This window comes from Salmo salar, chromosome 10 (genome assembly GCF_965601325.2).
Source record: "Salmo salar chromosome 10, fSalSal1, whole genome shotgun sequence".
Lineage (NCBI taxonomy): Eukaryota > Metazoa > Chordata > Actinopteri > Salmoniformes > Salmonidae > Salmo > Salmo salar.
The window spans coordinates 67,312,379-67,336,360 of NC_138300.1; the positions used below are offsets into that span (position 1 = coordinate 67,312,379).

The 23,982-nt window shown below is 42.9% G+C and overlaps 1 protein-coding gene across 1 annotated transcript in view; it reads left to right on the forward strand.

Annotated features, from left to right (window-relative positions):
* Positions 1-20,528, forward strand: part of si:ch211-236l14.4 (SITS-binding protein) — an 89,966-nt gene extending 69,438 nt beyond the window's left edge. Inside the window, exons 9-10 of the mRNA XM_014123862.3 lie at positions 12,160-12,339; positions 13,306-20,528. Of these exons, the coding sequence (XP_013979337.1) occupies positions 12,160-12,339; positions 13,306-13,482 (357 nt within the window). The 3' untranslated portion in view covers positions 13,483-20,528. The remainder of the gene's footprint in view (positions 1-12,159; positions 12,340-13,305) is intronic.
* Positions 20,529-23,982: the final 3,454 nt, after the last annotated feature.

Sequence of the window (23,982 nt, forward strand, 5' to 3'; positions counted from 1 at the left end):
ATCTTGTTTTTGTTAGGTACTGTGTAGCCTGCAGAACTTTACGTTCGTGCTAGTATTTTGTTGTTTTGACGGTGTTCATTTTAATAAAGGGAAAATGTTCGCCTACCACGCTGCACCTTGGTTTCCTTCTTCAGACGAACGTAACAGCTGGAGAGATGTTCTTTCATTCTTATAGGATAGTTTAGCTAGTGTGTTTCGGGTTACGGTGTATGCTCTGTCAGTGGAGGCCTGATATTCTGATAGTGTGTTTATTGATCCAGCAGCCTCTCCCTTTGCCTCTCCGTCACTCATTGCTTTTCCCACCGCGTTCGTCCATCAGTCCATCTGTCTGTCTTTTTGTCAGTCACTTTTGTGTGTTTGTGGAAGTGTTTAGAGTACATTGAGCACATTGTGTCTGGGTCTATCCAAACCTAGGCCTTTCTCCCTCCCTCTCTCCCCTCTCTTTCCCAGCATGATACTGGATCACTCCCCATCCTCACCTCTCTGATGGACATCAGAAATATACACTTCACCTAGTGGGCAAGGAAAACAAGGGATTAGGGCTCTAAGGGTAGTCTCAGGGTGTCTGGTCACCAGGGGCGGACTGAAACAATAATTCAGGCTGGGAATTTGACTCCATCCCAGGCCACCCTGTTCACGCAAACCACCAGACCGCTAATTTTGTAGGCTAACCCTATTTGTTGATGTAACGGGTTCCAAACTAGTTATAAATTTGGCCACTATGTTCAACTGGGAAGAAAGTTATCCACATTACAAAATACAAACATTTGGGACTGACCAACAAGTAGCCTATCTGAACACTGAGTTTTCAAGGTATGCTATGGCTATGGGTGCACCCTCAAAAACTCACTAGGAATACACAAGTCATAGCACATACAAATGTACAAGGCTAGACACACAAAACAATTAATTAGCCTACACTTTTTAAAAAGAGAATGAGATATACAGAGTTAGCTCAAATGTTCAAATGATTATCTTTATATTCAAGCATCAAGCATTTCAAAAGTATCAAAAAAATTCACACACACATTCACGGAACTTGAACAATAGCTACAACAATGTAAGTAAGTATAATACAAAAATCAAAAAAGCACTCCTCTACAAAAATGTTTAGATTACAATGTTCTCTCACTGGTTCCCATAAAGCCAACAGCACACAATAAACACATCTATACACTGAGTCAATGAAATTGAACATTGGCTACATAACTGCGAGTATAATATGAAAGTCCAAAAAACATGCCTCTGTACAAAAGCTTTAACTCACAGCAAATGTTCTTTCACCCTTGTCAGCCTGTTAAGGAAGAGTCATAACATAGCTACTTCAGAGTAACCAGTAAGTAATTACCACTAGTAACAATATTAGCTCAAAAAACTAGCCATGATTGTCGGCCATGTTTTCCAAGTTATATGCGGCTTCGTGTCTGTGTCCTCTGTAGCTAAGCCCACATTTACCAATAACTTTAACTACATCAATCACACGTTCCATGACCTGCCTCCTCTTTCTGACCTGGTCTCGTTGAACTGACATTTGATTATCACTCAGAAGGGTACGGATGTCTGCTTTGCTGGCTCTGAGGAAAAAGGCTTCTGCACTTTCTCTATGGGTCTTGCTTCTCTCATGTTCCTGTACTCTCTGATGGGCATGTTTCCAGGCCTGCATGCCTCCTTTGACAAATGTGCTATCACTGGCTGAAGGTTTTGCGAAAGGAAGACATACTGAGCAAAACAAGGAGTGAGTTACTTCATTGTATGTCAGCCATTTTCTCATTGTGCCATCTTTGGAGTGGAATACATTGGGAATGACTCTTTGGGGGGTTTGTTTTGGGTGGTACTGAAAAAATAAGTCAAAATCCTTGGACTGACGACGGGCAAAATAATCAAAATGGATTTTCAGTGCTTTCACTGTCCCTTTCTATTTTCTCTGTACTGGGCTCTCTTTCTGCACATCTGGTTGCTCTGCAGAATGAGATTAACATTGTAAATAACCTAAACTTAAACTTGTATTACTTGTGCAGTCATCAATTGTATGCCCCGCGATTAGTCCTACTGATAATCTCATAAATAAAGCACATATTCATCTAAAATCATAGCCTACATGTTTAGGTTTGTGCTCTGAAGTTGTACCTGAAGGTTCCTGCTCTGAGTCTGACTCTGAACTGACCACCATCTCCAGTTCTGCAGGAGCACCTGAAGCTCTAGTGCTGCTGCTGCTTCCTTCTCCACCTTTACAAAGAAAATACTCTATTATCATACTCACTATCATTAGTGTATCAGTAGGCTACATTAATACAGCTCTGGAAAAAATGAAGAGTGGTCTCTTCATTTGGAGTGGTCTCTTCATTTTTTCCCAGAGCTGTATATTATTGTAGTAACTTGTAATGCTGGTACTAATGGCACTAATGATCTTTGTCATTGCCTGTGCTGTGTCACACAGGCTACTGTGTTACGTTCATGGATGTATTATGGTTATGTTACTGTAGCCTGTTTCGCTGTACATGTGCACTTTCCCTAGCTTATGTGGCATGAGTCATGACCGAATGCTGGCAAATCCATAGTCTAGGTTTACTATTTTTTACTAGCTGAAACATATTACCTTCAATGTCATATTATGATCGCTATGTTGCTCTCATTGCTATGATATAATTCCTCCACGAAGACGTAAGACGTAAGACGTGCAAACTGTTTAGCCTACCGGCCGCTGTGTCACTATTATTAGCTAGGCTACTTAGCTAGCCATGCTGGGTGTCGTGTGTGTGTGTCAGTGTGTGTGTTTTAGCTAGTGTTTTTGACTGACCTGGTTCCTTACTGGCGAACATGTCGCTTATTTTGCAGTGTCTGTGGCAAGGGCCTTTCTCTTTTTTATTCTCTCCCTCTCTGCTCCACCTTTCCTCTTCTGACTGTCCATTTCGCCGTGCGACTTGTCTAAAATGTTATCTGTACAGGCAGGTAGACGGTTGCTATGTGCGTCGCGGAGAGACCTGATGTCATTTTTGGTGCGTGCACCATCGCGCGGGGACACTGCAGCGAGAGAGTGAGAGTCGCGCCTGATGCGTGGATTCTCTGTCAACTCATTCCTGCTTGCTATATTATTGATGGTCAAGTTGACAATTCACCGCAGGCCAAAACGACCCTCAGGCCACCGGGAAATGTCCCGGTGCTCCCGACGGCCAGTCCGCCATTGCTGGTCACTGATATCAATGGGCCTATTGCAACGAAGATTGACCACTAGATTATCAAATGGTACAGAGTCAGTGTGCAGGGGCACAGGTTAGTCGAGGCAATTGAGGTAATATGTACATGTAGGTAGAGTTAAAGTAACTATGCATAGATATTAAACAGAGTGTAGCAGCAGCAGCGTAAAAGAGGGGTCTGGGTAGCTCTTTGATTAGCTGTTCAGGAGTTTTATGGCTTGGGGGTAGAAGTCGTGCCTGGCCATGCAGTCATGAGGGAACAGGGAGTACCGGAGCGGACTGAGCACGCACCCCTGAGGGGCCCCCTGTGTTGAGGATCAGCGTAGCAGATGTGTTGTTACCTACCCTTACCAACTGGGGGTGGCCCGTCAGGAAGTCCAGGATCCAGTTGCAGAGGGAGGTGTTTAGTCCCAGGGTCCTTAGCTTAGTGATGAGCTTTGAGGGCACTATGGTGTTATCGCTGAGCTGTAGTCAGTGAATAGCATTCTCACATAGGTGTTCCTTTTGTCCAGGTGGGAAAGGGCAGTGTGGAGTGCAATAGAGATTGCATCATCTGTGGATCTGTTGGTGCGGTATGCATATTGGAGTGGGTCTAGGGTTTCTGGGACAATGGTGTTGATGTGAGCCATGACCAGCCTTTCAAAGCAGTTCATGGCTATAGATGTGAGTGCTACAGGTCGGTAGTCATTTAGGCAGGTTACCTTAGTGTTCTTGGGCACAGGGACTATGGTGGTCTGCTTGAAACATGTTGGTATTACACACTCAGTCAGGGACAGGTTGAAAATGCCAGCTGGTCTCTTGTTAAACCATCAATACGTGCAACATTTTTACATTAACATATGGAATTGTTTTAAGATGGACATACCATGGATCATTTAGCTATTTAAAACGCATTGAATATCACGTTCATAAATGGCAAAAAAAAGACATTCCTTCTGATGTATTTTTTGACAAAAGTTTTGAAGTGTCTGTCCAGTATCTAGGAGATATAAGATAAGGTCAGGATATATGTGACCGACTGGCTCGATTCGGTCTTATGTAGTAGCAACATTTGAAATTGTGTTTATTACAATGGATAGAAGTAGAGACAGAGCTTGAAAATGGTATATCATACACTACAGTTGAGGAACAATGGGAAAGTCCTTCTGCTTTGAAAGTTGATAAACTTGTAACCTCACTTTTGAGAAAATGGCTCTTGATAGTTTTGGTATTCCTACTGGAGAGCACTTCTTTGTCTACACCGATTCAGCATTGTTCACACCCTCTTAAGCCTTAGCCCCACCTAGCTCTTTAAGGATTCACTTGAGGCCATGTACTAAACAACCAAATACACTGCTCAAAAAAATAAAGGGAACACTTAAACAACACAATGTAACTCCAAGTCAATCACACTTCTGTGAAATCAAACTGTCCACTTAGGAAGCAACACTGATTGACAATAAATTTCACATGCTGTTGTGCAAATGGAATAGACAACAGGTGGAAATTATAGGCAATCAGCAAGACACCCCCAATAAAGGAGTGGTTCTGCAGGTGGTAACCACAGACCACTACTCAGTTCCTATGCCTCTTGGCTGATTTTTTGGTCACTTTTGAATGCCGGCGGTGCTTTCTCTCTAGTGGTAGCATGAGAGGGAGTCTACAACCCACACAAGTGGCTCAGGTAGTAGAGTTCATCCAGGATGGCACATCAATGCGAGCTGTGGCAAGAAGGTTTGCTGTGTCTGTCAGCGTAGTGTCCAGAGCATGGAGGCGCTACCAGGAGACAGGCCAGTACATCAGGAGACGTGGAGGAGGCCGTAGGAGGGCAACAACCCAGCAGCAGGACCGCTACCTCCGCCTTTGTGCAAGGAGGAGCAGGAGAAGCACTGCCAGAGCCCTGCAAAATGACCTCCAGCAGGCCACAAATGTGCATGTGTCTGCTCAAACGGTCAGAAACAGACTCCATGAGGGTGGTATGAGGGCCCGACGTCCACGGGTGGGGGTTGTGCTTACAGCCCAACACCGTGCAGGACGTTTGGCATTTGCCAGAGAACACCAAGATTGGCAAATTCGCCACTGGCGCCCTGTGCACTTCACAGATGAAAGGAGGTTCACACTGAGCACGTGACAGACGTGACAGAGTCTGGAGATGCCATGGAGAACGTTCTGCTGCCTGCAACATCCTCCAGCATGACCGGTTCGGCGGTGGGTCAGTCATGGTGTGGGGTGGCATTTCTTTGGGGGGCCGCACAGCCCTCCATGTGCTCGCCAGAGGTAGCCTGACTGCCATTAGGTACCGAGATGAGATCCTCAGACCCCTTGTGAGACCATATGCTGGTGCGGTTGGCCCTGGGTTCCTCCTAATGCAAGACAATGCTAGACCTCATGTGGCTGGAGTGTGTCAGCAGTTCCTGCAAGAGGAAGGCATTGATGCTATGGACTGGCCCGCCCGTTCCCCAGACCTGAATCCAATTGAGCACATCTGGGACATCATGTCTCGCTCCATCCACCAACGCCACGTTGCACCACAGGCTGTCCAGGAGTTGGCGGATGCTTTAGTCCAGGTCTGGAAGGAGATCCCTCAGGAGACCATCCGCCACCTCATCAGGAGCATGCCCAGGCGTTGTAGGGAGGTCATACAGGCACGTGGAGGCCACACACACTACTGAGCCCCATTTTGACTTGTTTTAAGGACATTACATCAAAGTTGGATCAGCCTGTAGTGTGGTTTTCCACTTTAATTTTGAGTGTGACTCCAAATCCAGACCTCCATGGGTTGATAAATTGGATTTCCATTGATTATTTTTGTGTGATTTTGTTGTCAGCACATTCAACTATGTAAAGAAAAAAGTATTTAATAAGATTATTTCTTTCATTCAGATCTAGGATGTGTTGTTTAAGTGTTCCCTTTATTTTTTTGAGCAGTATATGTCAAGACTAAAGGCTGGTTTATACTACGGGTGTCTTCGTAAATTCAATCTGGAGTGCCAGAGTGTGCTCAGAGTGCGCTCTGTGCGTTCATAAACTCAGAGAGTTGTCAGATTGTCCTTTCGTAAATTCAGAGCGAACACTGGACGCTCTGGCCGAGGAGTAGGGTTGATCCAAGCGTTCTGACATAACAACAGCAGTCAAGCACCCAAGCTAACTGGCTAATGTTGGCTAGCTTGCTAGCTACTTCCGGACACAAATGAGGGAACAGCTCACTCTGACAATTTTACTCGCCCTAGTTTTTATGTTATCCAGAGCGTTGGTGACTGCAACTGTGCTGCTGTTAACAATTTAATTACGCTTTTGTAAATTTGTCAGTTATTCTGTGCTCTGGCACACTCAGACGAGTGCTCTGAAATCGGAGTAGATAGCCAGAGCGAATTTATCAGCTACGTCTATCGACAGTTGTCGCAGTGACATCATGAACATTACCAACACATACTCACCAGCCCATGTTATAGACAGAAGCGTGCTACATGGCAAATCCGAACTCATCTCTCAACATGTCCAGCCACTCATTATCTCCGCCAATCATGGCTAACGGGAAGGTTCCTGGCTTTTTCTGTGGCTAAACCAACTAGGCTCGTAATTTAACAATTTTATTTGTATTAACAGATGACGTACAAGTTTGTTATTAAGGCACTTGTGGGGGTCGTAGAGCAAAATAGGCCAAACTGTTCGTTTTCGTGTCTCATGGTCTGACAAACAAGTTTGTAGCTCGGCCACCTTCCACCACAGATGTGGAAGACCAATATAGGCGGATGCAGTGGATTGAGACGCAGCCCAAACTCTAGCTTAAACTGATGTCATTATGTTACTTAGATTGATGCACAGGTGCGTCAATAGACACTTAAGGATTTAAAGTTGCACAAGAAGTTGCACAAATTGTACTTTATTGAAGAAACAATGTCTGAATTGGAAAGAAATGTGGTATGGGAGAGTAATTTCGTGTTATTTGGAAGTCGTTATCTTAACTTAGCATTTCCCAAACTTGGTTCTGGTGACCCCACGGGGTACACGTTTAGTTTTTTGCCCTAGCACTACACAGCTGATTCAAATAATGAACAAGATCAAGCTTTGCAAAGTGCTTTGTTTTATAATGATATTTAAATTGTCTATCACGCGTTGCGGCATTCCATATCACTTTCATTTACAATGTGGAAATGAAATACAAGTTAGTCTTCAATAACTTTATTTTTGCAAAACAGTAGCTTTGATGTAGGCATAATTTGTCTTAATTGCAACAACAAAAAATTGGTGTGCAGTTAAAAATGTATTCACTAAATCATCGTAATTGACAAGTTACATTTCTGGTTGAATAATTTTATTTCAGTTGTAATATGTAATTCTTCCACTTGATCTTTTTCATATTTCGATTTCGTTGTTCCTAATAGGATGTAATATCATTGGGGCGGGATTTTGAACGCAGACAATTACCATTTCCCATGCCATTTCCGCTGTATAGTATCAAGAAGGCTTGACACGGAGCTCCGCGTAATCTCCCTTTAGTAGTGTGTTAAGAAATCCAGCGGTAACCTGCAGGGAATACACTACATGGGCAAATGTATGTGGAAACCACTTCATATTAGTGGTGTTGGCTATTTCAGCCACACCGTTGCTGACAGGTGTATAAAATAGAGCACACAGCCATGCAATCGCCATAGACAAACATTGGCAGTAGAATGGTCTTACTGAAAAGCTCCGTGTCTTTCAAAATGGGACCATCATAGAATGCCACCTTTCCAACAAGTCAGTCAAATTTCTGTCCTGCTAGACCTGATCCAGTCAACTGTAAGTGCTGTTATTGTGAAGTAGAAACGTCTAGGAGCAACAACGGCTCAGCCGCAAAGTGGTAGGCCACACCAGCTCACAGAACGGGACCGCCGAATGCTGAAGTGCGTAAAAATAGTCTGTCCTCGGTTGCAACACTCACTACGTCAGCAACGTCAGCTGAAGAACTGTTTGTTGGGAGTTTCATGAAATGGGTTTCTATGGCCGAGCAGCCGCACACAAGCCTAAGATCACGGTTTGCAAGGCCAAGCGTCGGCTGGAGTGGTGTAAGGCTCACCACCATTGGACTGGAGCAGTGGAAATATGTTCACTGGAGTGATGAATCATGCTTCACCATCTGGCAGTCTGATGGACGAATCTGGGTTGCATAGTGCCAACTGTAAAATGCATAGTGCCAACTGTAAAGTTTGGTGGAGGAGGAATAATGGTCTGGGGATGTTTTTCATGGTTCAGGCTAGTTCCCTTAGTTCCAGTGAAGGGAAATCTGAAAGCTACAGCATACAATTATACTCTAGACGATTCTGTGCTTCCAACTTTGTGGCAATATTTTGGGGAAAGCTCTTTTCTGTTTCAGTATGACAATGTCCCGTGCACAAAGCGATGTCCATACAGAAATGGTTTGTCGACATCGGTGTGGAAGAACTTGACTTGCCTTCACAGAGCCCTGACCTCAACCCCATCAATCACCTTTAGGATGAATTGGACACTGCTTGCTAGCCAGGCCTAATCACCCAATATCAGTGCCCAACCTCATTAATGCTCTTTTGGCTGAATGGCAGCAAGTCCCCGCAGCAATGTTCCAACATGTAGTGGAAATCCTTCCCAGAAGAGTGGAGGCTGTTATAGCAGCAAAGGGGGACCAACTCCATATTAATGCCCATGATTTTGGAATGAGATGTTTGACGAGCAGGTGTCCACATCATTTTGGTCATGTATTGTACGTAAGAGGTGGCTATGTTTTACCTTCACCAAAGCACAGTGGCCGTGGCCGAAATCGTTCTTGCCTATACTACTTCAACTATATACGGTGTACTAACCATACAACATACTTTACTGAACAAAACATGTAACTTGTTGGTCCTATGGTTCATGAGCTGAAATTAAATACATTTTCAATACGCACAAAAAGCGTATTTCTCTCCACTTTTGTGTACAAATTTGTTTACATCCCTGTTAGTGAACATTTCGCCTTTGCCAAGATAACCCATCCACCTGACAGGTGTGGCATATCAAGAAGCTAATTAAACGGCATCATCATTACACAAGTGCACCTTGTGCTGGGAACAATAAAAGGCCACTCTAAAATGTTTTGTCACACAATGCCATCGATGTCTCAAGTTTTGAGGGAGCGTGCAATTGGCATGCTGGCTGCAGGAATGTCCACCAGAGCTGTTGCCAGAGAATTTAAGGTTAATTGCTCTACCATAAGCCGCCTACAACATTGTTTTAGAGAATTTGGCAGTACGTCCAACCGGCCACACAAACGCAAACCACATGTAACCATGCCAGCCCAGGTCCTCCACATTCGGCTTCTTCACCTGTTGGATTGTCTGAGACCAGCCACCCAGACAGCTGATGAAACTGAAGAGTATTTCGGTCTGTAATAAAGCCCTTTTGTGGGGAAAAACTCATTCTGATTGGCTAGGCCTGGCTCCCCATCTGGTGGGCCTGGCTCCCAAGTTGGTGGGCCTATGCCCTCCCAGGTCCACCCATAGCTGCGTCTCTGCCCAGTCATGTGAAATCCATAGGGTCTAATGAATTAATTTCAATTGACCGATTTTCTTATGTGAACTGTAACTCAGTGAAATTGTTGCATGTTGCGTTTATTTTTGTTCATTTCAGAATACAGTTTAGTAAAAACGGAACAAATACACAAAGTATACAAAACAATAAGAACACCTGCTCTTTCCAAGATATAGACTGACCATGTGAATTCAGGTGAAAGCTATGAACCCTTATTGATGTAATTTCTTAAATCCACTTCAATCAGTGTAGATGAAGGGGAGGAGACTGGTTAAAGAAGATTTTTAAGCCTTGAGACAATTGATAGATGGATTGTGTATGTGTGCCATTGAGGGAGAATGGGCAAGACAAAATACTTAAATTCCTTTGAATAGGGTATGGTCAACATACTATTGCTTATCCATACTAAGAAGTTGTCATATAATGCACAATTGGGTTTTCCCTGCAATTAATTCATTTGGAACATCCCCTTATTTGATTATCAGCTGTTGTCAAACACACATTGATCTGAAAAGAAGATTATCTTCCTCAATAGTGTGCAGCGAATTCATACTAGATGAAAGCCATCCTGGCATTTAAAACATACTCCATAAAAAGAAAAAACGTTATGTTTTCGCATACCCAATGAGACTACTATTTAGAATGCAAGTAAGGGTTTTCAGCTATGCCCAGTGGCTTTTCGGAGAGATGATGGTGGGTGGGGTGATAGTGCTGGGGTACTGGAAGCGAGGGGGTGGAATTGTCTGGATTGGGTGGCTAGGTTTTGCCTTAAGCAAAGCACAGTGTCTTTTTTAGCGAGGATAGAGGGTGAGGTGATGATGGTGGTGAAAGAGTGTTTTTCCCCCTTCTGTCAATGGGAGCAATCGGTTGGCCCCCTCTCTCCCTCCGGCCCAGTATCACCTGTGGTTAGGAGTCCATCTGGTCTACATTAGGGGCTTCCTCTAGATTTATGACTCTCTCACTCTCGGGCCATGATGCGAGCCACTTCGGCAGGAATGATAATGAATTTGAGGACAAGTCTTGGAAAAAGGCTTTATTACAGTCATTAAGGTTCCCATGTGTAATTGACTAGTGTGACAGGGCTGAGGGAGATCAACTCATTTTTCCACTTTTGGGAAGCGAAGAGAGGGAGAAAATATCCAGAGAGAAACATCATTTGCATGGCAATTATGGAGAAATGGGAAATGTGAAAATATTGGTCAGTCAGTGATTGAGGGACTGCAGTTTTTCCATGTCGGTCCTTGGCTGTATCTCAAATGACACCCTATTCCTCCATATGTGGTTCTGATAAAAAGTAGTGCACTGTATGGGAAGTAGGGTGTCATTTGTGTCTCAGAGAGCTTGAATTAAGTGGTGTTCTGCTGGATATATAACACATGACAAATTACAGTAGACTGCTATTATTGTGTTGTCGTGAGAAATACCTTGGACTACCTTTATTTTCCATAGTGTGCGCGTGTGTTTGGGTGTATTTGCATTGGCCATCATAGTGTGTGTGTGTGTGTGTGTGTGTGTGTGTGTGTGTGTGTGTGTGTGTGTGTGTATGTGTGCGTGCGCGTGCATGCGCAACACCCTTCAGAGACTGTTACATCAATCACCGTTTTGAGTCCAAATAGGATACAACCATGGTTTAAACCGCGTGCCTGTTTTCTTAATTAGAGCTCTAGTCATAGCCAGGCTATGATTCTTCCACATTAATTTCGACAAATGTTTTCCCCCCTTGTCAAAATACATAGTTTTATGGTTGTGGTTGGGTTTTGTTTCCGTCACGGGAGACTGGAGAGGACGTTAACCCGGGTGTGTGACCCTTCCTGGAATGTCCGAGAGGTTTGGCCCGAGCCGGAGAGAGGAGACGGACACTGTTAGACCGCAATGTTAACAATGCTCTGTTCTTTATTCCTGCATGTCTGAGAAGGACAGCTGAACTTGGCCCACCTCTCTCTCAACTCAAATGCATTTACACGTCTTTAATGTACACTGAGGACCAGTTTCCGCACCCAGATTAAGCTCACTCCTGGACAAAAATTCATGCTCAATGGAAAATCTCCACTGAAAGTGCTGGGCACAGACGTGTTCAAATTATATTTTTGATTTACATTTGATTTAGTTGTCAACTAACCTGAATTCAATGTGAGATCAACAAAACATGTCACCATGTCATTGGATTTAGGTTCAAAGTTGGGTGAAAAAAATATATAAGTCCCTTACGTTAATGACTTCTTTCAAATTCAATCAGTTTTCCACATTGATTCAACGTCATTACATTATATTTATTTTGTTGAAATTACTTGCAAACAACGTTGATTCAAATCAGTTTTTTCCCAGTGGGATAGGCTTAATCTGGTTTAAGACTGGCCCTCAGTGTACAGTAAGTACATTGCTTGCAGCTTTGGTAGTTCCAATGATTGTTCAAAAGTATGTTGTTTCCGTGTATTTCTATGTGATTGTCCCTCCACCCTAGGTGCTGAACTTGACGCGGGCTCTCATCGCGTGGCACCAGGACTTTGTGGTTCCACTGGTGACGAGGTATGCAGAGGACTGGATGACCTCGGGGAGCCCAATTTACCGGCCCCTGTGGTGGCTCAGCCCTGATGACCCTGTGACCTTCACCATTGACGACCAGTTCCTCATCGGAGACGAGGTGACCGAATGACACTCAGACGTGGCATTGTTTTATACTCGTTCTGATTCTGCTGGTTAAGATTGAAGTGGATGGCTCAAATTGAAGGACGCACAACGATAATAAACATTATTATTGCATAAATTCTGGCACAACCTTCTCCGTTTATAAAGCCCCCTTGCACGAACTTCAGCCATACCTTACTTCATTGTTAACCTACAGACGTACGAGCTACCAGACCCGGTCTCAGAGATGGCCAACTCTGGAGATCCTTTTCGGAGTTAGGTAGATCTGCATTTAGTTTTTTTTAAACCTTAATTTTTCAGTGATCTCCAGAACTCTCTCAAATTGGATGTTTTGGTACCACTAGGGCACCTTTAAACAGAATAGTTTTTATTTTCTTTATGGTCGTTTCATGAAGCTACTTTTCTTAAATTGCTTGTAAATATAAAAATTGCGTTGGAATTGTACATTTGTATGATTTATTGCAGGGTTCTCTTGTAAAAGAAGCAGGGGTCTCAATGAGATTTTCCTGCTTAAACAAAAGGTTCAATAAAAAAATATATTTTTAAATATCCCGTTTGGGGCCTACTGAATGAGACCCCCCGGTTTCCAAGTGTAAGAAAGAGGCCTAGGGCCTCAGTATTCATCTCAGACAGTCTCCTGCGTGGATTCCACTTCTAACACCAACATCAACTAGTGGCCAATGCCATCCTAGAAGACTGAGGCCCTAGGTCTCTTTATTACAGTTGATGTCAGTAGTGGGATAGACATGTATTGCATGCTCCTATCACTCCCATAGATTTTTAGCTAGCGGTGGTTAAAGTTAGCAAATGTTTGTAGTGGCTGTTTAATGAAAACCAAACCATGGAGTACAGTTTCTCTTGGCCGGTAAACTACTTTCAGGGTGAGGAACCATCTAACATTAAGTTTTAAAATACTGAACTTCTCCTATAATGTGTTGTTGTTATTATTATGTATTTCCAGGTCCTTGTTGCCCCGGTAATAGAGAGGGGGACAGTACAGAGAAATATTTACCTGCCCGACGGGGGCTTTCAGTGGCAGGACAGCCGCAACGCCCAGGTGTTCGACGGGGGAACTCTCTTGGAGGACTACCCTGTCGCCCTTGAGGAGGTTGCCATTTTCTTACGGAGGAGATCTTGAGGCTCAAGTCACGTGATTTATACGTGACCTATCCGGATACTAGTTTTGAATCCTTTATTTTATGTTTTACTCGTGCTGTTCTCAAGTTGCACTTTTCCACAAAGACAATTGACAGAGGCTCAAGACTTCTTCTTGAGATTAGATGTGAATATTTTTATACTTGCACTTTACAATTCAGAACGATTTGTATTTTATTGACGTCGTTTTCTTCTCTCTTCCTTTTTTAAACTTTAATCTATTGTACCTCTCGGCTGATTGTTTCAGGACTTCTTTTTTGTTTATTTTAATCATTGCTGTTCTTGCTTTTTTGTATCTAAGAAAGAAACCTGTGTGTTTACATATGATTCATTTCTAACGTTTAACTGCTGCCGGTTCTCATGGAGACATGGAGTACCAACGCAAGCCCCTCTTTCGCTTAAAAACAAAACATATGAATTTCTAAAGAAGACCAAACGAAGGAAAAGGAACAGAAGGATATGGTTTCTGCTAACGGAGAGCCTGGAAGGAATGAATGAGATGAATGAGATGTTAGCTTAATATGAAAGAGGCTGAAGCAGCTTGGTATGTCTCTCTCATTCTTTGGAAAAGCTTTAACTTGAACTTACCTAGGCTCAGAGCTGATGTATGATGAATGTACCTCAACTTTAGTTTTTCATTGCTTTACTACGCTAACAAGTCTGTCAATCAACACTTACACACTTCAAGACTTCGAGACACCCCTCTCCTTTAAAGCACTTATTTTTTAAACTCATGCTCAAACAATATGCAGAATATAATGCTAATATTCTTTATTGTACTTTACAACCTTAACATACACTACTTGACCAAAAGTATGTGGACACCTGCTCGTCAAACATCTCATTCCAAAATCATGGGCATTAATATGGAGTTGGTCCCCCCTTTGCTGCTATAACAGCCTCCACTCTTCTGGGAAGGCTTTCCACTAGATGTTGGAACATTGCTGTGGGGAGTTGCTCCCATTCAGCCACAAGAGCATTAGTGAGGTCGGGCACTGATGTTGGGTGATTAGGCCTGGCTCGCAGTCAGCGTTCCAATTCATCCCAAAGGTGTTCGATGGGGTTGAGGTCAGGGCACTGTACAGGCCAGTCAAGTTCTTCCACACCAATCTCAACTAACCATTTCTGTATGGACCTCGCTTTGTGCACGGGGGCATTGTCATGCTGAAAGAGGAAAGAGCCTTCCCCGACCTATTGTTGGAAGCTCAGAATTGTCAAGAATGTCATTGTACGCTGTATCATTGTCATTTCCCTTCAAAAACAGCCCCAGACCATTATTCCTCCTCCACCATACTTTACAGTTGGCACTATGTATTGAGGCAGGTAGCGTTCTCCTGGCATCCACCAAACCCAGATTCGTCCGTCGGACTGCCAGATGGTGAAGCGTAATTCATCACTCCAGAGAACCCGTTTCCACTGCTCCAGAGTCCATTGGCGGCGAGCCTTACACCACTCCAACTAATGCTTGGCATTGCGCATGGGGAACTTAGGCTTGTGTGCTGCTTCTCGGCCATGGAAACCCATTTCGTGAAGCTCCCGACAAACACTTCTTGTGCTGACGTTGCTTCCAGAGACAGTTTGGAACTTGTTAGTGAGTGTTGCAACTGAGGACAGACGTTTTTGTACGCTCTTCAGAACTCAGTGGTCCCGTTCTGTGGCTGTCTGCTCTATTTTTTGCACCTGTCAGCAACGGGTGTGGCTGAAATTGCTGAATCTACTAATTTGAATGGGTGTCCACATACTTTCGTATATATAGTGTAGCTTGTCAAGCTCTACTCTGGTATAAGCAACCCATTTGAGTGCCTTTTTTACACATGAACTTGAACCTAAACCACTGTCCCAGTAATAGCATGCACCATACGCAACAGATATTGCTTATAGCAGCTTAGCCCACTCAAACCTCCTACTCAATATGCTGTCTGTCTTAAAATATTTTAGTAGGATGGTCTATAACCCCCCCAAAATAAGGTGCCCCAAAGTTCCTGCATATGTCAATGGTTGGAAACACCTATGTACTGTTTGCGCTGTCATAGCTACCGTTGCAGCACAGTTTGGATGCAGATTAGAATGACTATTGTCAAAGAATGCAAGCCCCTCCCCTAATTGTATACAGGGTGGATCACCATTGAGACCAGGGTCTCATTTGCAAGGGAGCCCGGTGAACAGGAACATACAATAAATAATATCAATACAATAAATACAATAAGAGTAATCAAAACAAACAAGTCACATATCATCTCCCTTAAACTCGATCTAAACTGTCCAATTCAGACAAGTGAGTCTAATTTCAAGGTGGCCTTAAGGTTATTCCATGACCTGGGGGCATAAAAACATAAAAACTAAAGGCATTTTTCCCCAGGTCAGTGGAGACCCGCGGGACCTCTAGAACCAGCCAGTCCAGAGAGTGGGTCTGAAAATAGCTGGATCTCCAGTTAAGACTGAGTTCGAAGAACCGCTGAGTTAGAAGAACCACTTTATATACAGAAAGTAGCCACTGCTGGGCCCTTCTGGTAGTCAGAGACTCCCAGTCAACAGAGCTATAGAAAATGCAGTGATGTGTAAAAAAAATTGTCCCCAGTGATAAAGCGCAGTGCTAAATGATAGACTGAATCGAAAGGGTTTAAAGCAAAGGCTGCGCATGCATGTAGATTATATCACCATTGTCAAGTACTGGGAGAAGCGTTGCTTGAGCAATCTTCCTTCTACTTTCCGAAGTGAGGAAGGATTTATTTCTATAAAAGAAACCAATCTTAATTGTCAACTTTTTTTGTCAGTTTTTCAATGTGTGTTTTAAAAGAGAGCTTATCGTCAATCCAAATAAATGGGGAACTTTGGGATCCATTCAATTAGCAAATATGCAAGTCCTCAGGGTCAATATTAAGAGACCTAGAGAACAACATACATTTGGTTTTATTAGCATTTAGCATTCATTTAAGATCACTAAGTGATTTTTGAATTGAGTCAAAACCATGATGAAGGTCATGAATGGCCTGCTGTAATGAAGGGTCACAGAAGTAAATAACTATAATCCGCATAGAGATGAATGTTATAGGTCTTAACAGATAGACCAATATTAGTTACATAAATAGTCGACAACAGGGCTCAAAATCAACCCCTGCGGCACATCTTTCGTAATATTAAGGAAACTAGATTTGATACCGTCAGTAAGCACACATTGTGTCCTGTCCGTTAGATAGTTCTTGAACTAATTGCAAGATGCCTGATCTAGGCCTATTTCAGACAAACTTTGAACAAGTAAAAAAATGGTTGACCGTATTAAATCCCTTCGGCAGGTCAATAAATAAGTCAGTACACATATTTTTATGGTCTAAACAATATAGCACATCATCTAAGACAAGTGTAGCCACTAAAACAGTGCTATGTTCGGGTCTAAAACCAGATTGATGTTCATTAAGAATAGAATGAGAAGTAAAAAAAGTTTTAAGCTGAGAGTTGGCCAGGGACTCTAAAACTTCGGCAAGGCAAGATAGCTTGGAAATTGGATGGTAGTTATCCAAGTCAGAAGGATCTTATGCCATCTTATGAGGACTTATGAGGACTCATATGAGGACATATTATGAGGACTTATGCCATTTTCCAGATAACTCCAGAAACAATTGCCAAGTTAAAAATATAGGATAAGGATTCTGCAATAAGTGGGGCAGAAATCTGCAGCAAAAAGGGATCAAGTGAGTCAGCTCCAGCAGATTTTTTTTACATTGATCTTCAATAAGGCACCTAGTACATACTGTAGACGTCCAATGGTTGAAATGAAAATGAGGAATGTGTATCTGGGAATGTAATAGTTCTCTGCAACCTGGCTCGAGGTGAGTAAAAGGCTTCCTCTGTTGGAATCAGAGTTTTCAGAAGCTATTTTATCAAATAGGTGACCCACTGAGGCAAAGTGGTTATTAAAAATGTCCATCACAAATGTCCATCTTATCTGGCTGTCATAACATGCTGGGGTAATGAGGGGAGGGAGTTTTGTTTCAGAGATTTGACTACCTTCCAGAAGGCAGCTGGATTCTCACCAGTTCAAGAAGTATGTCGATGTTGCCTTTTTTTTACCAGGCATAGACATATTTTTCAAGCGTCTGAAGGACTGCCAGTCAGACTTAAATTCAGTCATCCTAGCCTTAGCCCAAGCTACATTTCTCTCCAGAAGTATTTCTGTTAGTTCATGCGTGAACCAGGGATTAGCTTTATCCCTTACCCTTAGTTTCTTGAATGGAGCATGCTTATCTGCAATAGAGCAAAGAAGTTAAACAGTTTAGGGCCTGATGCGAAATGCCTATAATTTATCTTGAAATAATGTGAGGGCAAGATGTAGGTAGCTTCGCATCTCTTATGCAGACAACGGGACAATGGTCACTGAACTCATTAGCAAAAATAACATTGGCTGTATACTTATGAGGGGCATTTCTCAAAATAATAGCTAAAAGAGTAGATTTTTCAGGGTGTTCAAAGTTGGGGTGGGTTTGTTCAGTTAACAACTGAGTTAGATTTAGCTCAATGCAGCACAAGGTTTTTGCCACGGGAACCGAGATGTTTCACACCATAAAGCTGGCGATGATAAAGGCTGGTGAGATGGCAGAGGAGGTCCGGAGGTTTTTGTGCCTCCCGCCGGCCACAAAACCCATTATGGCTGACGGAGGAGCCGGTGCGTCAAGACACCCTCGAGGTCCGATGAGAGGAGGAGCGCAGCGGATTGGAATCTGGGACAGAGTCCCCTCGGGAACTTAGAGGATCCGAGGCAGAATCCCCCTCGGAAGGAGTCCGGATGGCGCTGGAGTCTTGGGAAGCCAAGATGGTAAAGCTGTTTGACAACTGGATTTGGGTCGGGCTTTCCAGCACCAAAGAAACCCCACTTTCCACAGGCCACTTCCCTCCATTTGGCCTATGGCGGGTGACGTGCTTCCATGGTTGGGCAGCAGAATTGGTGAGAGTATTATTCTCGAAATCCAGCTGAAGCAACGTTCCTGCTCCATTTCCCAAGGGAGTGGGAGGCTTCATTGGGGAGGGGTGCCTGGAAGGCATTGGCCATTCAGTCAAGGAGTGTTGAGATGGTGGTGATACGCTCAACACATTGAAATGACGTCCAGCCTGTGGTGTGGAGAAGGTAGGCATGGGTACTTTCCCCAGTAGATTGTGCAAGTTTTTAATCTGTTTGCTAAGAGTAGTCACTTCTTTCCTATAGTCTTCTGCAAGTAAACAATTGTTGCATCGAAACTCCGGTCAGTCCACATTGTCCTGGAAGAGAGCATAGTAAATAATGCTCGCTTTTTTCCCTGAACGGGAAAGCATCCATGGAAAGAGACATAGGAACTAAAGAGATAACAATTTCAGGCAGAGTAATAAAATAGACAATAACTGATTTTCCGGACCTATACAGGCCGTCGGTAAATAGACCCAATATATAAATACACCAAATACAAAAAAATATATTAAACAAAATAGACTCCAGCCTGTTAAACTTAACTTTCTTCTACAAACAATTCAGTCTCAAACAAATGTGTGCGCTCTCTCTCTTTCCAGTGACCCTAACCTTCATGGGATAGTTCAGGGAAATTACATATTTAGATATGTTTCCTTGAAAGCAGTCTAGGTACAATGAGTGACTGCAATCCACACTGCAATCCAAATCATCTGTTAAATGGATTGTGTTGCTCAATGGTTCAGATGATTTTGGCAGAACATTTTAAATGGGGATACTATTTGGTCCCAAAATGCTAATATTACCCGTAGCTAGTTTAACAAAACCAAATTGTGGATTGCAGTCATTTAAGGTAAGAATTTCTAAATATGTCGTTTCACTGAACTATCCCTTTAAAGAGATAGTTCACACAGCTACATCTTGATTGCTTATAGTAGAAATGCAGTGTTTCTGTATTATTATTTCGTAATATGATAGCATATTTGTCTAACATAAAGGGCCGGTGGGAACCATTCATTGGATCCATGAATTGTCATCAGTGCCCTTATCAAGATAATATTGATATTAATATTCTCAAATATATTTTGAAGGCTACACAGCAATTGAAAGAAGGATCTACTGTAAAGATTTTGTATTAACATTTGACTGAATTGTCAGAGTGACCTGCTATACAGTTAGATAGACAGCCAATCTGGTTTAGAAAGCATGTGATTTTTATAGAGACTGTCCAAACATAGAGCAATGTCTCCACACATTACGGACCTGCTAAATGAGTTGGTTAGTGAATTCATTATTTGATTTACTGTAACTATACCCTCAGTTCACAAACAGATTTTTAACCTCATTCTTTATATCCAGCACCATACCAATCTATGTGAAAACGGTGCATTTCTAAGTTTTGTAGTCAGGAAGATGGAAAAGGTTTTCAGCAATTACTCCCGGTGATGTAATTTTCTAATAAAAACGTTTCCTTCGTAAGAAATCAAAAAACAGTCGTTGCTTAACAAATCAAACCTCGGTACGGATTCTCTCTGGTTTGTTTGCCATTCTGTGACCTGAACTGCGTCAATTAATTACACCTTTCATTTTGACAACTTAATTGATTTACTTTAATTTGACTTGTTTACTGTATACAGAAAGAACACTCAGGTCTACTGTTAGTAGCTAATCAAATCACACCAATGTCTTAGTGCCACAGCACATTGTGAGCATGTGTCTTAAACGTCTTAAACCCTATTAGAGATGAATGTACTTAACCGTTATGGCCCCAATGCAGTAGAACTAACTGTTTATGTAAAGAGCTTTTCTTTTTTCCTGCTTATGTTTTTCAGTGTATGCTGTTATATGGTACTGTAGATGCAAGTTGCTAAGATAAGCTTGGAGACACTTTTCCCACCACACGCTGAGCAAGCCTGATCATATGTACCTTGTTGTCAGCCCTCTCTTATACAGTAGGAGGACGGACCAGGTATTACTATAACCACATCAGCAATGTACATATTTCAATGACTGTGCAATTACATGTTTTATTTTTCTCTTCTGTAAATTGGAGAAATAGAATCGACAAACTGCAATAAAGTTTACATTTTCTTACAGATGCTGTTTTTGACTTTGTTAAATGATGACAAGACAGATCATGATATCTCAAGATTGTGTTACTATGGACATGGTCAATGTGTGTCTCTTTGTCAGAGCTCTTGTCTGTAGTTATTGCATGATTATAGTATTATCATCTGTGCCTTTGGACAGAAAATAATGTGTGGTTACTTGTTTCTGTGTGCTTGGCTGTGTGTGATTGTATGTTGTGTTTTGTGCTCATGTGCATGCTTGTTTTCTTATTTGTCAGTGTATGTGTGTGCCGATGCAGTCATCCTTATATTTTTGTGCATGTGTGTGTGTGTGTGTGTGTGTGTGTGTGTGTGTGTGTGTGTGTGTGTGTGTGTGTGTGTGTGTGTGTGTGTGTGTGTGTGTGTGTGTGTGTGTGTGTGTGTGTGTGTGTGTGTGTGTGTGTGCGTGTGTGTGTGTGTGGTTTTACTATCCTTGTGGGGACCAGAAGTCCTCACAAGGATAATAACACATGGAAAATCCAGACAAGTGGGGACATTTTGTCGATTACCACAAGGGCAATGGCTGTTTTAGGCTTAGGGGTTAGGGTTAGAATTAAAGTTAGGGTTAGAAGTTAGGGTTAAAATATAATTTTCTATGGGAATCAGTTGTTTGGTGCCTACAAGGATAGCAAAACAAACGTGTGTGTGTGTGTGTGTGTTTTTCCTGCTTGCTTGTGTATTTCTGTGTGCTCATATTCATGATTGTGTGCTTCGCTTTTCAAGTGTGTGCTATCTTGGTTTTGTGAGTGTGCGCTTGGCTAGTTTTGTGAATGTGTTTTTGCTTGGTTGTACGTCTGCTCACTTGCTTGAGAGTATGCTCATGGTCATGTGCTTGGCTTTGTGAGTGTGTATTCACTTGCTTGTGCATTGGTGTGTGTGTGCAGTCTACATATGGACGTCACTCACTCTACCCCCCTCCGTGTCAGCCAGTCTGTCACTGTATATCTGCGTCCATGCTGACTACTAACATCTCCACTAATTCCTCTTAAAGCTAATAAAAGTTATTTATAGTGGCGTTGAGCATGCGGTGGTGGCTGAGATTCTCTGGGGAATCACATTCCCCCATGCAGCCCCCCCCCCGAGCTACCTTTCAGCTCCCTGCCTGGCCGGGATCCACCCAGGGGCCCCTTTCTCGCTTCTCTCTCCTTCCCTCTCTACTCCTTTACTTCAAACAGACGGGTGCAGCAGGCCACCGACATCTTACCTTCATCAAATCACCCTACTCAGCCCTATTTAGGATTTATGTAATCCCTTTTATACTAGGTATTTCTTAAAGCAGGATCAATGAGTTAGCTTGCCAGCTTTTAACTGGTAAGGTTAAGGTTAATTCTGCCATGTGAAATACCAGCCGGGTCTCCGGAGGTATTTTTGGAGAGTGACCTGGGTCATGTTCATTAGGCACCAAATGGTCGAAAACAGAGTGAAACAGGGAAAGACGCTCATTTTCGTTTCCATTGCAAAACATTTTAAAGTGTTTTCTGTTGTGTGCCCTAATGAACACAACCCAGACAAGACGGCATTGAAGGGCAAAATTCCAATAATTGGTTGTTACAGTGTTAAGCTGCGCGACACAGGGGAACACAAGAGCAGACTCAGATGAGGAAACAGGGATGAATGAACCAAAATATTTATTGTTACACAGGGAGATATGGAGTGCAGATCCGGGGAAGCTCGGATGAGTTTCAGAAAAACCAGATGTGGAGACTGAGGTTGAAGTTAGCTGAGTAGAACAGGGTAAACAGGTCCTGAGGGGAATCCAAGGTAGTGGTGGTGAGTAAAATCCAGAGCAAGGTAGTTGGGTGGTGAGATGTGGAACAGGAGACAGGAGCCAGAGAGGTAACTGCAATACACGGTGTCAGGCAGGGAAATAGGCACAGCAGAGTAACAGGATCTTGAATAATCATAAATGGCTAGAATCATGAACTGAGCAGAGATTACAATCTGGCAAAATGGAAGTGGCAGGACTGAGTATTTGTAGAGGTCTTGATTATGGAACGAGTTGCAGCTGGTAGGGATCTGCTCTGACTCCAGCACACCTGTCTCCAACCACACAGAGAGGGAGAGGGAAAGAGAGAGAGTGTACAGGGGGAGTAACTGCAGGTCAAGAAGACACCGGATGAACACCAGAGGGCGTAGCAGGAGCAGATGTGACATACAGTTTAGATAGTCTCATATCTTAGTCATTCTGAATGCAAGTTGCAGGTGAATCAAATGTCAGAATGTTGGCTGTCCCCACTCTGTTTGGATTCCGATAGGAATTACACGTCACTTTGCAAGCCTGCATAATGTAACTTTCAGGCCTGATGAGTGTTAGGGTAAAACTAGGCCCTGAAAATGACACCTTATGAAATATGCATTGTATTCTGTTAAATAATTTCATTTGAACTATAATATGTTAGCCTAGAATCTCACTTGAAGGCCACAGGACTGACAATGTATGTACACAACAACCATGTCTTTGTCACTAACAGATACAGTCATGGGTGGTAAAACTCAACATTTTACTTGAATGGCAAGGCATTCTGGGAAATATGTAAATAAAACTTTTCACTAAGCAGTGTGTTAATTTAACACTGAAAAGTGTGGACCTGTATAGACACTGGACCAGTGTTAAATGTAACACTGTGTTGATTTAACACTGGAGAATTTGCTGTCTACTCAATTAGCTTTGAGCTTAACACAACCTTGCCAGCCAGGCATGAAAAACAAATTGTACAGCCAAACTCGAATCAAGAATGCCACGAATGAACAACTTTGATATCCAATCTACATAACTGACATGAACCGACAATGTCGTTCGCTCTTTCTTTGCCCATTTCATAACGGCAAAGACTATGAATGAATGGTCACTTTGGTTTAGAATGTGGACACCCCTGGCCTGTATTAATGGATCAAAGCACATGATGATTGGCCAGCCAGCACACACGGCAGACAATATGGTCTATTTTTTTAGGGTGTTGTGTACTGGGGAGACAGGCAGATGAATTAAACTGGTGACAAGCAGAGGCCTGAGACCTCTCGCTCAGTCTACTTTTAGAAAGTGCAAGTCAAGTTTTAGGTTTCAGTGTCTGCCCCAGAGTGAATGGGTTTTCCAGCTTGCCAATTAGACATACAATTTAAAAGCCTCTTGTCCACAGGCCAGTTGGTTGGGAGCCTCTTGTGCAGTGCAAGGCCAGTGTCAGTCTGTGTGTATGTGTGTATGTGTGTGTGTGTGTGTGTGTGTGTGTGTGTGTGTGTGTGTGTGTGTGTGTGTGTGTGTGTGTGTGTGTGTGTGTGTGTGTGTGTGTGTGTGTGTGTGTGTGTGTGTGTGTTTGCATTTTTGTGCGCATGTGTGTGTATATTTGTGTATCTGCATGTGTGTTGTGGTTTGGTGTGGAGTATGAGTCTGTGTCTCGTCTGGCTTGTAGGCTGTTATTCATTCTCAGCAGATAGAATAAGGTAT